This window comes from Myotis yumanensis, unplaced genomic scaffold, assembly GCF_028538775.1.
Source record: "Myotis yumanensis isolate MYYU_CA2020_CCGP unplaced genomic scaffold, mMyoYum1.0.hap1 SCAF_2, whole genome shotgun sequence".
NCBI classification, from domain to species: Eukaryota; Metazoa; Chordata; class Mammalia; order Chiroptera; family Vespertilionidae; genus Myotis; species Myotis yumanensis.
In genome coordinates this window covers 30,576,144-30,590,495 of record NW_027223753.1, presented here as the reverse complement: position 1 = coordinate 30,590,495, position 14,352 = coordinate 30,576,144, and the positions used below count along the sequence as shown (strand labels likewise).

Below are 14,352 nucleotides of genomic sequence, written 5' to 3'. Positions count from 1 at the left end.
GACATTCTGCAGGGTGGTGGTCACTGCTGACCTCCACAAGAGCAGTTTCTGAGGGTGAGGAGCCCAAGGTTAACCTGGAATGGTCTGAGAGAGGGTAGGCGGAAAGACATGGACGTGAGTGAGTACAGTCAACTCCTTCAGTTCAGAGTTTCTTTAAAGGGAAGAAGAAAAATCAGGGATATAGATCCTTTGTTCTAAAGGTGGGATAGTTTAAGTTTGAACATGCTGAGCTGAGTGGTCAGCAGGGAGGCAGTGGCTGGAGTGAGGTGTTGGGGTGTGCTGTGGTGCCTGAGAAGGGATGGCATCCACGCCCTCCGACAGGATGGTCTTCCCTCAGCTCAGCACCTGAGTCATGAAGTTGGCAGGGTCTGGCATGGAATCTTTCTGCTAAAGGCCTGAAGGGCTTGGGGGCAGTTCTAGGCAACCCCATGCCCAGGAGTCACATTATCCCACCCTCCCTGGCCCAGCCCACTGTCAGGCTTCTGTTCTGTTGCCCTGCTTTTCAATTCTAAGTTGAGGCCGGGCTGCCACTCTAAACGCAGTCCTTCCCTGCCCCCGTGCATGACCACCTTTCTGAGTATCCCCGACCCCAGCTGGCCTGGTCTGTGTCTCTCACCCCCTCTCCCACCCCCAGCTGGGCCTGGATGACTACTGTCGGAAGCCAGGTAGTTTCCATCAAGTCTAGTCTCTTCCTCTTCCTCACCAGCCCTTTGGGCTGAGCTCCCATCTTTCCTTGCAACAAGTGAACTTGAGTTAGGACAATACAGGCACCACCCTCAATGAACAATATAACTTTGTCTATGTGAAAACAACATTCCCTGACAAAGGAGCCCTTCTAAAACGACCAAGGCAAAGGCGCAGGTGCTGGGGAGAGAGCCAGCACATTCCTGATGGGCCTCCCAGAGGCTGCCTGGGAAACGCAGGCTTTGTCCAGGTGTGGAAGTGACGGGGAGCGAGACGGGTGTGTGAGTCGGGAAATCAAGCCAACAAATAGGAATCATACACAGTGTGCATGAAGCATGGCCCTTGGATCCAAGACAAGAGGGGATTGGGGGAAACAGGAATGGATTCTAGCACCAGTATTATTAAACTAGGAGTGTGGAGGGACTTGGGAGGCTAGCTAGGGGAGAGGGGAGAGTGCTGTCCTTTGAAGGCCGAATAGGGTTTGGCAATGGGCAGCCCCAGCAGGCACAGAGGTGAAGCACACAGGGGCTGGTCAGAGGTGGGCCTGGAAGAGCAGGCTGAGCTTTCACTGGATGCTGGAGGTGAGGCGGCCACAGAGACCCTGGAGCAGAGGCGTGGCACAGGCAGAACCAGAATTAAAAACACTCAGTGGCACCAGCATGGGACCCTGGAGAGAAAGAGACCAGAGCCACAGCACAGGGAACGAAGAGAAACCACATCCGAATCACGGACCATGTCGTGTAGACACCAGAATTTGGGGACTAATAGGAAGGGGAAGGACAGGGGAGAAGAAAGCATCCAAGATGACACTAAGGTTTTGAGTGTGAAGAGCTGGGTGCATCGTCTGAGATCTAGATGTGGAAGAAGACGCTGTTGGTGGCAACGGGAGGGTGAGGTTGGCACATGCTGAGTTTGGTGTCCTGGATCTCCCAGGCAAAGGTGCCCAGGAGGCAGGAGAAGCAAGGGTCTATAGTTCAGGAGTGAGGTCCTAGCTGGACACCCAGATTTAGTGCCTTGGGGCAGTGATGAGGTTTGAAACCAAGGGGATGAATGACATTGACAAGAGAGAACATTCAAGGCCAGGAGAAATCAGTCCAATTGACCAGGTACATGAGTCCCCATTGCACCCAGACTGCTGACCAACCTTCCTTTCCTCCCTACCTGTCCCCATCTTACCCAGCCTTTCAGGCCTAGCTCTCTCTGATTACTCCTGCCCCAGGTGGGTCCCTTCCTGCTGTAAGCATCTCAACACTGGCAGTCCACACCTCAGTACCGAGGCTTGTACTGGTCCCCAGCACCAGGAGGGCAGAGTCTCAGCTTACCACCTGGGTTTGTGATATCTTCTGGCACAGAGCACCCATAACGCACTGAATAAATAGCTCCTCCTTGATGGGTGGATTAATTAATCAATTCCTGGGTAGGAGGTCAAGGAGAAGAATAAGGTGACTAGTGAGTAGCTGACTAGCAATAAAAAGACTCGTTGGGCTGGTGCAGCATCCACTTTTGTGGCTCATCGCTATGAATTATATCTCCATGGATCGACATCATCCATCTCTACGGATCAACATGGATACATCTCAGAAACACTGTTGAGTAAAAAGAAGTTGCAGCTGTTTGCTAAACCGACGAGTAGTCAGTGCTGTTTCCCACATCTGCCTGCTTCCCCAGCACATGGCAGGCCTGCACTTCCCGCTGCCACCGAGGCAGGAGGGCCCTGGGCTGCTCTGGCCCAGGGCTTGGAGCAGAAGCTGAGGGATGGAAGCTTTAGGAGCCAGTGCACAGGTCGCCACCCCTCTCTTCCTCTCTCGGCCCCGCCCGCCTAGATCGCTCAGTGACTCCTAGGAGCAGAACCCCCTGCACACACTTGTCAAACGTGCTGGAATGCAATGCAAATGCTTGCTGTGTTAAAAATAAAAAGGAAAGGAAAGGAAAGTAAAGGAAAGGAAAGGAAAGGAAAGGAAAGGAAAGGAAAGGAAAGGAAAGGAAAGGAAAAGAAAGGAAAGGAAAGGAAGAGAGGAAGGAAGGAAGGAAGGAAGGAAGGAAGGAAGGAAGGAAGGAAGGAAGGGAGGGGTCTGAGGCAAAACGTTGGTGAGCTCCGATGGTTGTGCCTGAAGGATTCACTTGGTGTTTTGGGAGGGGGGCACCTGTGACATTGGGGTGGGACAGTGGTTCTGGGGTTGGTTACATGGATGGTTGTATCTGGCCCCGTCCATGAGATGCCAGAAGTGCTCCCATTATGTGATAACCCCAAACACGCTCACCAACATCTCCAACACTCCTGGGGTGATACCAGCCCCAAGAGAACCATGAATGCAGTGGGGTGGGAGGCACAGCAGGACTCAGAGAGGACAGCTGAACTGCCACACGACCTAACCCCCCAAAGTGCTCAAATTGGATGTGACCCGTTGAGAGCGTAAGGATATTTTTTCACAGGTGACAGAACAGAGTGAGATTAACCTGGAGGGAGACAGGAGAGATGGACGTAATAATATAAAATTCCCTGAGCCCAGGAACTTGGCCTTTACACGGGTCGCATAGCATTCTCTGATCATCTACAAAGTATGTGACTATCCCCTTCTGCAGAGGAGGAAACAGCGGGAGAAGAAGGGGACTGATGGAGTGGCACACAGATAGGTGGGAGAGTTGTTCGGGGGCGGATGACCTGGAAAGAGAGGGGGACAGAGCAGCTGGAACTGACAGCCTGGATGGACAGTGGGGCTAGGGTGGGTGGGGAGGAGTGTGGACCGATGCCTGGGCTGCAGGAAGAGGAGAGGGCACTCAGGTGTAACCTTGCACCTTTCAGCTGAAGGCAGACTTTGTGGCAGAGGCTTCAGCCAGTAGCTGGAGCTGTGAACCAGCTGCGGTGGGAGAGGCTCCTGCCAGCTGCCCTCCCAGAGCTCAGGCTTCCTGAGGGACGAGGCAGCAGGGAGCCCCCTGGGAACCAGGTTTTTGGAGGCTGTTGCCTCTCAGGGCAGATGCAAAGCTCTTCACGCACACCAGCCCCCCTCGGCCCTAAGGACAGAGGGAAGAAGGCAAGTCCAGATGAACATGGCCTTCCAAGGACCCAATGCTGTGAGGACACAGAGACACACGAGGGCGCTCTAACCAAATAGCAGGGAGGAAATTGGTCTGTCCCCTGGAAAGAGGGCCAGTCAGCGTTTGAAAGCCATGTGGCCTAGTGGTTCTCAATGGAGCCGCTGTTAGAACTCCGGGCAGGGCATTTCTCCCCCGGGGGGGAGGTGTCCCTGCCACTTCAGGGAGTTTGCCATCCCTGACCCCCTGACAACCCAACTCCCCAAGTTTCATTTGCAAACACCCCTTCTCTGGACACTCCCTGCTGGTCAGGGCCGCTGGAGAGTGCCCCATGGGGACCCGCACCTCACACTCTGACTTTGTGAGTTAGGCACCTACAGGTGCTGGAGAACTGCAGGCCCCGGTGACAGCTCGCGCTGGTGGGGGCTGCCGTCCTTGGGAGGTAGTGTTCCTCATGCCGTTGTCCTTCAGGACTGGGTGGGATGAGGGCTGTATCGAGAACACTGGGGACACAGACACAGGACCCTGAGACAGACACCATGGAACCTGCTTACAGACACCCATGTCCCAGGGAACAAACATGTGGCCACACAGAACACAGCTCGCACAGAACTCCCACAAAGCGAATCTGAGACAAGGCACACCTTCAGAGCCCAGAGGGCCCCGCCATCGTGAGTTCTGAGATGGCTACATCGTTATGTTCCCAAAGACAAACGCCAAGGTGAAAATCCAGGGATGAGACGCTAAGTATTTACCAACCGATGAGCCCTGGACCCTGGCCACTCGGCACGGAGACTGGTGTAAACATGTGGCACGTGCAAGGCGCTGCAAACTGCCTCGTTGGCAGAGCGTGCGTGCCCTGTGGGACACAGGCGTGCCAGGATGGCTGCTTGGACAGACAGAGGTGACGTTTTGGGAACACATACCACAAAGGCAGTCTGAGCAGCCCCGGGAGACGCACTATCAACCCCAGTGCAGGACTGGAAACCCGCCGGCACCGACACAATGAGGGGCTGGAGGAAGACCCAGTGTTCCCACCCGCCACCAAGCAGCTGATGTTCCCAAACAGACGTGGCCTGCACATCCCACAGTGGTGGCATCTGCTGGGAGGCACGGCTGGAACTCCAGGGCACCTGGGGCGCGGCCCTGCGTTGGAGACGTTCACCACCTCAGAACGCAGATCGGCCCACCCCAGCCCTCAGGCCAGCCGGGCACGACCTCTGACTCCATAGGGAGCAGACATTGCAAACCAAACGTGATTCTTACCCTCCTTCGAAGATTTTGATCCTCGCTGGCTCCCCTCTTTTGGAGGCGGGAGCATCCTCCTCGGGCTTCCCTCGCGTCTCTTCTTCCTTCTCCACTCTAGCTACATCTTTCTGGCCTTCCGGGGAAACCAGCGAAGGGAGGTGAACCTGGCCCACCGCAGGAAGGACAAAATCATTGCCGGTTACATGGTAATAATGGAATGATGCCTTCAACAGCATTGCGTGCTTACACTCAATCGGGGCTCACTTAGTCTCCACTCTGCCCTGTGAGGAGGTGCTGTAAGCCCACTTTATAGGAAGAAGGATGCTGACCCTCAGAGAGGTGGAATCCCTTATTCAAGGCCAAGCGGTTAGTTTGTGTCAAAACGAGAACTCTGACCAGGTCTTTTCCACGGGAAGTCCAGGTCGCTCTTTCTTTTACACTGGCCAGGGAGCTGCTGGGGACAGGTGCTCCTCTTGGTCTCCTCGGTCAGGCCAGCACCCAAAACAGGGCCTGCCTCTCAGTGAGGGCACGTCAGGAATGCTGAACTAATAATGAAGACTTGCCTGTGGAGACTAGTCTAATTCTTCTTTACAGATCAGACAGTCAAGGTCACCCAGCAGGTTAAGGGCACTGCTGGGAGCAGAACGCAGGTTTCCTGAAGGCCCTGACCAACAGGACCTCCCAGAGCTGGGCTCAGAGAGGCTGTGTGGGCACTGACGGGCATGCACCAGAGGGTGGGCAGGCTCTGGGCTGGTCATCGAGGGAAGCTATTCTCTTCCACAGGCCTTAGTGGCGAGAGCTGGCTGGATGAGGACATATTTTTATTTGTATTTTGACTTCATGCAAAACTTTATTAGGTAGGTAAGACCCAGAAATTCCATTAGAAAAGAGCTATTTTTCTCCAGTGCCCGAGGCAGAATCGATTGGTTTAGGACTAAATGACCAACATGGCCACTCTCTTCTGCTCACACATACTCTCCTTTGACATCTGGGTTTCCTTGGTTCCTATCTGACCTGGGACTGCTCAGAGAACTCCAGTTTTGCTTATGAAACTGGGGCGAGCCACCTTACAAAGGTGTGCCTGTCATTTGTTTCTGAGTTAAATGCTATTATTCTTTTATATTAAGTTGTTGATATCTGCCAAGAGGGAAGCATTTACATTCTGATAAATGTTGTTATTAATGAAATGAACTCAATTTTGTAGTAATGTGGTATATGGCAAAAATGGGCTTTATGGGACACTGTGGCTTATTTCACAAATGGACAGCCAGGCTTTCCAAGCCCTTGTTAAAAGAGAACATATTGTTTAGACCCCTGATGGCAGCAGGGGGTGGGCCCACCCTTGAATAGGGAGCCGAGATGCTGGGCTGGCAGCTGGAGCCTGCAGTGTCGGGAATGAGATTCTGATGCTACTTCATGCCACTGTCATGAAGAACCTGCACTGCTTATAGCCAGCGGGAGAAGCAACTGTATGCCCCAGTGCTGGGAAAATATAAGAATTGCAGTCCCCATGCCAGCCACCACACCTTCCCCGACAGCACGTGATGGGGCTGAGCAGGAAGGCAGTTGGCTAAGAACCAGGGAATCTGAGTGCCACTGCATGCTGGCAGGAAACATGCCAGCGAGTCAAGTGAAATATTCCAAAAATAATTTGCAGGGTTCATCTCATTTTAAGAATTTCAAAGTTCAATCTGATGATTGTCCAGCCCAATTAAGCCAAATTAACTCTTCCTTTTTATTAAATGACCTTTTAATATCCAGCCATTAAAACAGAGAGGCAGTCCAGACCATCTGAGAGGACTTTGGAATGAGATCTGGTTTTGAATCCAGGCTCTGCCGTTTATTCTGTGGCCTTGTGCAAGTTGCCTAGCTTCTCTGTGCATTGCCTCCTTATCCATAAAATGGCCATAGAGTACCCTAACTTACAAGGTGGTTGTGAGGATAAAAGTAAAGTTTATCACAGTACCTGCCACATTGTAGGTGCACAAGTAGTTATAAGTATGAACATAATTACAACAGCCTCTGGGGAGTACGTGTAGCTATTAAAAAACACTGAAGAGCAAGTCAGTAATGATGTTTATTGCACAAGTGGAAATCTCATTTAGGGATGTCTGTAGACTGACATGGGCATTTAGAGAATAAATTTGGGAAACAGTTCTGTGAGAATACCCAGCTGAGCTAAAAACAAATTCAATGCACAAAATTCACTCAAGGATAAAGAGGAGAGTATGAATATAGGAAAGTTATAGAACATGATTTTGTTCATTTGTCTATAATATAAATTTAGTTTAGTAGATTTCTGCCTGATTTGGCTAAAGCACCTGATCTGAAGACACACTTTAAGGTTTTCTTTCCTCAAACAATTAAAAAAGTAAAGTAGACTTTCTGGAGTCAGACAGGTCTGAGTTCAAATTCTAGGCTTGGCAAATATTTGCCATGTGACCTTGCCCTCTCTCACCCTCTGATTCTCTGTTCCCTCATCTGTAGAATGGAGATGGTCCTGCTATCTCAGAGGTGGAGATGAGTATTGAGTAGATTCAAGGGCAAGCACAGTGCCTGGCACAGTGAGGCTGCTCAATCAATAGACCAATTGTTATTTCACAAATGCCAACTCAGCATAACACATCATGGCCTGAATCCTTAGGCAGCCTTGTCAGGGTCTGAAGGTGTCATCTATCAAATGTCAAACTTACTGAACTTGCAGGGACTCATTCATTTTACTTAGTTCCTGATGCAGCCTCAGGTCAGAGGCAATGGAAGAGTAAATATGCACCCTTAGTGGGGCTAGGTGTTACCACACAGCGTAGATGGGTCAAGCTCTGAGTGACATCGCCACCTATTGGTAAAGAGGGATACTGCCTCCCAGCTTTAGCTGCTATCCTAGAGAAAAGACTGTTTTAGGAGTTGTGTCAAATTCTAGACTCTTTGGAAATAAGAGTATTTCAAGTTGTGCCAGAGAACAGAAACAGCAGATATAAAGAATAAGAAAAGCAGGAGAAGACTAATAGGACAGGAAAAACATATGATGGAGTGGTATAAAGTTCTAAAATTGTAGGCATTCCCATCAGTCAAGTTTTCCAAACAGTCTTTTAGAGAATTGTTTTTTTCCTGGCTGAGATTGTGTTTTTGATTTTACAATAGCAGCTAATGGGAAAGCAGGATCACTTTAAAACTTACTTTACTGAAACGTATCTATTCTGATTGCATGAGGGACACACTGACAAAGGAACCCAATATATGTTTCCTGGTAAGGTGACCAGACCCAGCTGACAGAGAAGAAATCTGCCCACTCATCTGGCACTAACTTTGCAAATGGGACCTGAGGAGAATGTGGCTGTAAAAGCTCATCAACGGTTTTAAAAATCAGTGGGGAGAAGAAAAATAAGACTGAACTTACCTCTGTCATGCGGGGCTTGTGGGAGCTGGATGGCACGAGCCTTCCTGTCTCAGGATGCGGAGCTATGGCCATGGTGTATGTCTCTTTGCTCACCTTCTGCTTAGACCTCAGGAGGGACAAAGCAGCTTTAGTGGAAACCCCTGGTAGGTTGGGGTTGTACAAACTTATGCACCAACCAGCGTAAACAGAGGACCTCCTATCTGCATGCTGGATGTGATTTGGCTTAATGTAGTTTAAATAGCACCAACTGACATTAGTGGTCGTGTGGAGGCTGGGGAACTGCAGTACCTTCTTTGAGTCCGTACCTTCTTGAGACTTGGCTGATTTGGGGGATGTTTCTGACAGAGGAAGAGAGCTGGGAGGTGCCAGTGAAGGGAGGTCAGGTTGTTCCTTGGAATCTTCTTTCTTCACACTCAGTGGGGGCAACCCTCTTCGGTGGTGTTTACCAGATGGCTGCACATATTCCTTCAAAGCCTCTGAGCCTGGAGCTGTCACATGGGGCAGTGTAGCGTGAGGAAGGGGAGTAATTTCCTTTGGGTCAGATGGATCTGTGGGCAAGCTGGACAGCAATTCTAGCTCCCTCCTGACTTGGCCCTGGCTGCCCAAGGGGGATTTCTCTGGCCTCTTGCCATCCTCGGTGCTGGTAAGCACCACACTGCATGATTTTAGCAGTTCCAGTTTTTCATCTGCCTTGGAAGCCTCCTCTTCCTTCACCCGTTTTTGCTGCTGGGTTTCCATGGTAAGTTCAAGGCTGCCAGCTGGTGAAAGGACACGTTTGCTTCCCCCCACTGTCGATGAACTCCCCTCCAGGCTCAAGACACTCTCTGATGACAGGGAAGTGCCTTTTCTTTCAGGTAATGTCACAGGCACTCTCAGGTATGGAGTCTGGAAACCTCTGCTCTGCTCTTCACTTATCCCAGCTGGCCCAAGCCTGGCTTCGTACACATCTGCCCCACACACTGTCGTCCCTTTACAAGAGGGCTCCTCAAACTTAGGAAGAGCTATAGTTGCTGAGCTGCCTTGGGACTGGGTGACCAGGATCTGGGAGAGGGTGGTGTACATGGCACTCCCATAGGATGGCATGTTGGTCTGAATTCGGACGGGTACAACCAGGGACACCATGGTATCTGGACAGGCGGGCAAGGCCAACGGAGGGGCTGACATGGGCACTGAGGAGCTGGATGGGGGAGGCACGGGGGGCAGCTGGATGTTACTGCCGTACTCTGTGCTGGAGGAGAGGCCAGCTGTTCCTGTTGCCAGTGGGGCCAGGCTGGTTTTAATCTGTGGCAGGCGACTTTCCACGTCGCCAGGGAGCTGAAGGGAAAACTGGGATTGGAGAGGCAGGAAAAACCCAGAAGAGAGTGCTGAGGAGGACGGGTATGGCATGGGGAGAAATGAAGGGGGCTGCCGGAAGGGGATGCTGGTAGGGTGAGGCATGAGCTGGGGGAGGGGGAGTTGGCTTGGATGCAAAACAGTAGGTTGGAGAGGAAATGGTGGGGCTTGAAATAAGGAGGGAGGAATTGGGGGCATGGAGTACGGTGCGGAGAGGAGGCTGGACATGGACTGGGAGGAGAAGAATTCTGAAGACTGTCCTGGCTCGTGCTGCAAGAGGTGCTGGAAGGAGAAGAGGGACACGGGTGGGGGCAGACATGGTTTCTCATGCAGGGGCAGCTGGGCAATGGGGTGGTGGAGCACCTGCAGTGCTTCTGTGAAGGGTGGAGTGGACCCCAGTGGGGGTCTGTCCTGCACCTGGCCTTTGCCTCCCGGGTGCCCAGTGTGTGAGGTGGCCGCTGAGGAAATCTGGGGCAGTGAGCTTTTGGCCGCAGTTTTACTGGATGAGGGCTTTGGCTCCTCACTCTCCTGTCTTCCCATGGGGGTGGCCTCCAGCTCTGTTTCTGGAAACCTGCTCAGGGAGGCCTGTCTCACCAAAAAGCATTTCCTTCTCTCTGGAGGGGCCGCTGGGGCCGCGGGGGCTGCGGGGGCTGCTGGAGCCACTGGGGCCGGGGCGGAAGGGCCTGCCAAGGACAAGCTGCCACAGTCAAATGATTTGCTGCGCCTCTCGGTCATGTGGGCCGAATGGGAAACGTCGGGACTCTGCTCTGAGGCTGACCTCCGCATCTCCCGGGTGTGTGTGTGGTGGCTGGGGACCGTCAGCATGTGCGTGCCCAAGGGTTTGGAGCATGTGTTGGATGACAGCCTGGGGGCCTCGGCTTTTCCGTGGTCGTCCCTCTCAAAGGAGGCAGAGCGGCTAGACCCACTCACAGAGACACTGCTCTCCTGGCTGGGGCTGCGGGACAGAGGCAAGGAGGACTCGAAGCTGGATTCCCCCGACGACTGGGCCATCTGCGCCAGGCGCAGTCTCTTCTTCTTGGGTGGCAGCTTCTCTGCCGGGAGCTGGGCAAGGGTCTGGCTGCGCTGGGGCCACTGGAACTCCTCCGTCTTCTCGGGCTCCTTCGGGGGCGGCTCGGGCTCTGTGTCCTGTCGGTCGGGCTCTTCGGTCACCAGGATCTCAGGAACCTGAATGTTGGGCTGGCGGACCAACTTGGGCTGCAGGGAGTGAGCTGAGCGTCCGTGCGGGGTGGGCGGGGGCGATGAGAATGGGGCTGGGGCCGTAGACTTGTCTTCCCCTTCCAAGCCACCGGCTTGCTCCAGAGAGTCTGACTTCTCAAAGGAGCTGGTGTGCTGGATGACAGAAATTTCTTTGGACGTTGTTCTCCTCTCCTTCCCTGATTCCGAACCAGCCTCTAGCTTAGGAGTCCTTGGCTGGAAGCCCGAGGTTCCCTCCAGGGAGGGCACTGACTTACTTGGTTCTGCTGGTGACTTGGTGGCCTCCAGGGGAAGGTTCCGAGCAGCCTCGGATGGCCTGGGGCTGCCAAACTGACTTTTCGTGGACTCAAAGGCAGGTGGCTCCTCCTCGTCCCCAAGGCTCTTCTCTTTCCTCCTCTTCCTCAATGGAGTGAGCTCCAAGGTGGCCCCCAGTTTATAATGCATCACCTGGGACCAGGGCTCCTGCTCGGCCGGGCTCTTCTCGGCTTCCAGAGGCACGTGAGCACCTGCAGAGACCGGCTTGGGGATCTGAAGCTCTGAGCAGTAGTATTTCTTATGGGCTTCGTAGTTGTCCCTTTTCTTGTACCGAGCACCACATACGTTACATTCATAGATCACCCCTTTCGTTTTCAAGCCCTTCTTGGTCTTTTTGGTGAGTTCACTTTCCTTGGGTTCTGGCTCGTCTGCGGGTTTGGGGGCTGTGTCCTTGCTACTTGGCCCTGCCTCCTCGGAATACTCCCCTCCCAAAGGTAGTTCGATGGCCGGCTGGCGCTTGAGCATCCGGGGGTGGGAGGTAAACACTTGACTGCTTCGGCTCAGGGCTTCGGAGTCGGTGACGTGGTCGTCGAAGGAGTAGCTACCGCGGAAGGGGTGGTGGGGGGTACTGAGGGTGCAGGCGGCAGAAGGCATTGAGTGGCTTCTCAGCAGAGGCACAGGGGGGGTGGTGCTGGGCGGGTGCTGGAGGCTCATCAGTGATGGTTCGGGCTTCATTTTCTCGCTGTGGGACGGCAGGGGCTCCCGGTAGAGGCTGGACTTGGGCGACTCCATGCTGCTGCGCCGCGACAGCGAGCTCCTCCGGGGCTTCACGCTGTCTATCTCGCTGGTGTCCACCACGGCCTCGTTGATGGTGATGAGCTTGGTGATGTGCTCGATGACCTGTGTCCGGGGCACAGACAGAGGCACCAGGCTGGGCTTGTCTTCGGTGGACAGGGGCAGGAGGGGCTGCGTGGAGGTGGCCGTCAGCATGGTGGTCCGCTGCCCGATCCGCCCGCACTTGCCCAGGATGATCTCGGCGTAGGACCTGGCGTTGGTGTTCGGGGGGCTGGCCTGCTGCTCGGCGCTCTCGGAGCGGGAGAAGTACCCGGACTCGGTGCTGCCTTTGCTGCCTGGACTCAGAAATGCCTGCTCGTCGATCACCTTTTTCCTCTCGCTCAAGCGGAGCGCCAGCTTCTGCTTGATGGTGTGGGTGTCTTCAGGTTTGTGGCTCAGGGGGTGTTCGGAGGAGGGTTCTGCGAATGGAGTGGGGTCCTCGAGCGACTGGGCTGAGCTGGACTGGGACAAGGAACAGCGCTCGTGGCTGGAACCCTGGCTCCCAGAGCTGTACAAGCCTCTGGACAGGAGGGGGTGCTTGGGCCTGGGGGAGAGCTCTGCGGGGTGAGTGGACCCCGTGCCCGTTTCCTCTTCCGAGTCGGTGCTCTCTCCCTCGGTGGGCTCCTCAAACTCTTCCCCCGGGATCCTCTCCATCTCCAGCCCCGGGGGGTACAGCTCGCTGCCCACGCCCGAGGCCAGGCCAGCTTTGATGCGGTGGGCATGGGACTTCCTGTGCTTGTAGAGGTTACTCTTGGTCTTGAAGGAGAAGCCGCAGGGGCCGCAGGGGTAGGGCCTCTCGCCCGTGTGCGAGCGGATGTGTTTCTGGAGCACGCTGGGCTTGGCGCAGGGCCGGCTGCAGTACTGGCAGATGTACTTGCCCGGTTTCTGGGGTTTCCTCTCCTTCTTGGGGGCCTCTTCTGTGGGCTTCAAGGGCACCTGGGAGGGACGGGGCACAAAGACTTTGGGGAGGCCGGGCAGGTCTTCGGCAGGGATGAGGGAAGCGTGGGGAGGCAGGAGTTGGCTCTGGGGAGGGAGCCCAGGGCTCATGAAGGAGCTTGAGGGTCCGGGTCTCAGGGGGTCGACCAGCTGCCAGGTGGACCCCTCCAGGAGGTGCTCAGGTTTGCCCGGCGACATGAATGCTGGTGTCAGAGGGTGCTGTGGAAGCTGGGAGACGTGGACAGAGGCTTCGATGGAGGACCTCGTGGGGGGCTTCTGCTGCTGGCCCGTTTTCTCCTGAGAGCCTTCCCTAAGAACCGGCGAGGGGCCTGGGAAGGGCTGCGGGGCGAGGAGCTCTTGGAGGGGGCCCTCGGGGGTGACAGCTGTGCTGCCGCCTGGGAACGGGGCACTGGCCGAAACCCTGGCCTGAACAGCCTCTCCTTTAGTCAGCCGCTTCCGGGGACTTCCCTCAGCCTTCTTGGTGCCCTTGACACTTTGTTCAGGATCCATGACCTCCGCGGAGACTTCCGGTGCTACTCAGGGAGGGTCGGGGCGGGCTGCATTTATGGGTAATCCGAGTGTCCCAAGGAGACGTCTGGCTTTGGCCACATTGGTCAAGAGTGGAGGAAGCCAGACCCAAGATGGCGTTGAGAGTTTTCTGCAAGTGTCACTGGCTGTGAGTGGACTCAGAGCAAGTCACTGGGGCTCAAACTATTCACGTGGGTGAGGCATGGCCCTCTACTTTGCAGACAGAAAGTGCGCCAGCACCTTCTGCCTGAATGTCTGTCGTGGGAACGTCATGAGGGACGTCAATGTTGCCATCGTGTTGTCTCAGTTGGCAGTGGCGAGTGGCCCCCCATGAGTCCCCTGTGTGCTATGTGAAGTGCTGAGGGCTGGAGACGGCTGTGTGCATGGCCCAGTCATCCCTGGTCCTGGCGGAGAGAAGCCGCGCTGGATGCCGCAGGTGGCTCGTCCAGCCTCTTCTCCCCTGTAGTCCCGTGTTGGAGATCCAGAGCCGTGGAGGGAATTCACGCGCTTCTACGTGACAAAAACACACACAGGGAAATACACACACACACACACAAGAGAAGACAGAGTTACTTCGACTCGTCCACAACCTGGGCATCTCCGACTGTGAAAGCCGGTGAGATCCCTAAAAGGTTAACCAGGGAGATTCAAGCAGAACCCACGCCCCCTGGCTCTGCATGACCAGGCACTGCCAGCCATCCCTCACCCCCATTCACGCTGTTGTTGGGTGACCCGAATGCCAGCTGTACTTCTGGGGCTGGGATTGTGTGGGGGGCGGGGGCATCAGGCCTGTGAGGGTCCTGAGGCCTGGGCTCTACTCTGCTCAGTGAGCGCCTCCTAGTGGGTTTTAACTCCCTAAGCATCAGCTGTCTAACCTAGGAAATGGATAA

General features: G+C 54.6%; 1 protein-coding gene across 4 annotated transcripts in view; it reads right to left on the bottom strand.

The window, feature by feature from the left end:
- HIVEP3 (HIVEP zinc finger 3) overlaps positions 1 to 14,352 on the bottom strand; it is a 400,522-nt gene that overhangs the window by 29,078 nt on the left and 357,092 nt on the right. For all 4 annotated transcript variants that reach the window (XM_070404990.1, XM_070404994.1, XM_070404992.1 and 1 more), the window contains 2 exons: positions 8,363 to 13,972; positions 4,984 to 5,129 (listed from right to left, as the gene is read on the bottom strand). In XM_070404990.1, coding sequence (XP_070261091.1) covers positions 4,984 to 5,129; positions 8,363 to 13,444 — 5,228 coding nt within the window. In that variant the 5' untranslated portion in view covers positions 13,445 to 13,972. The remainder of the gene's footprint in view (positions 1 to 4,983; positions 5,130 to 8,362; positions 13,973 to 14,352) is intronic.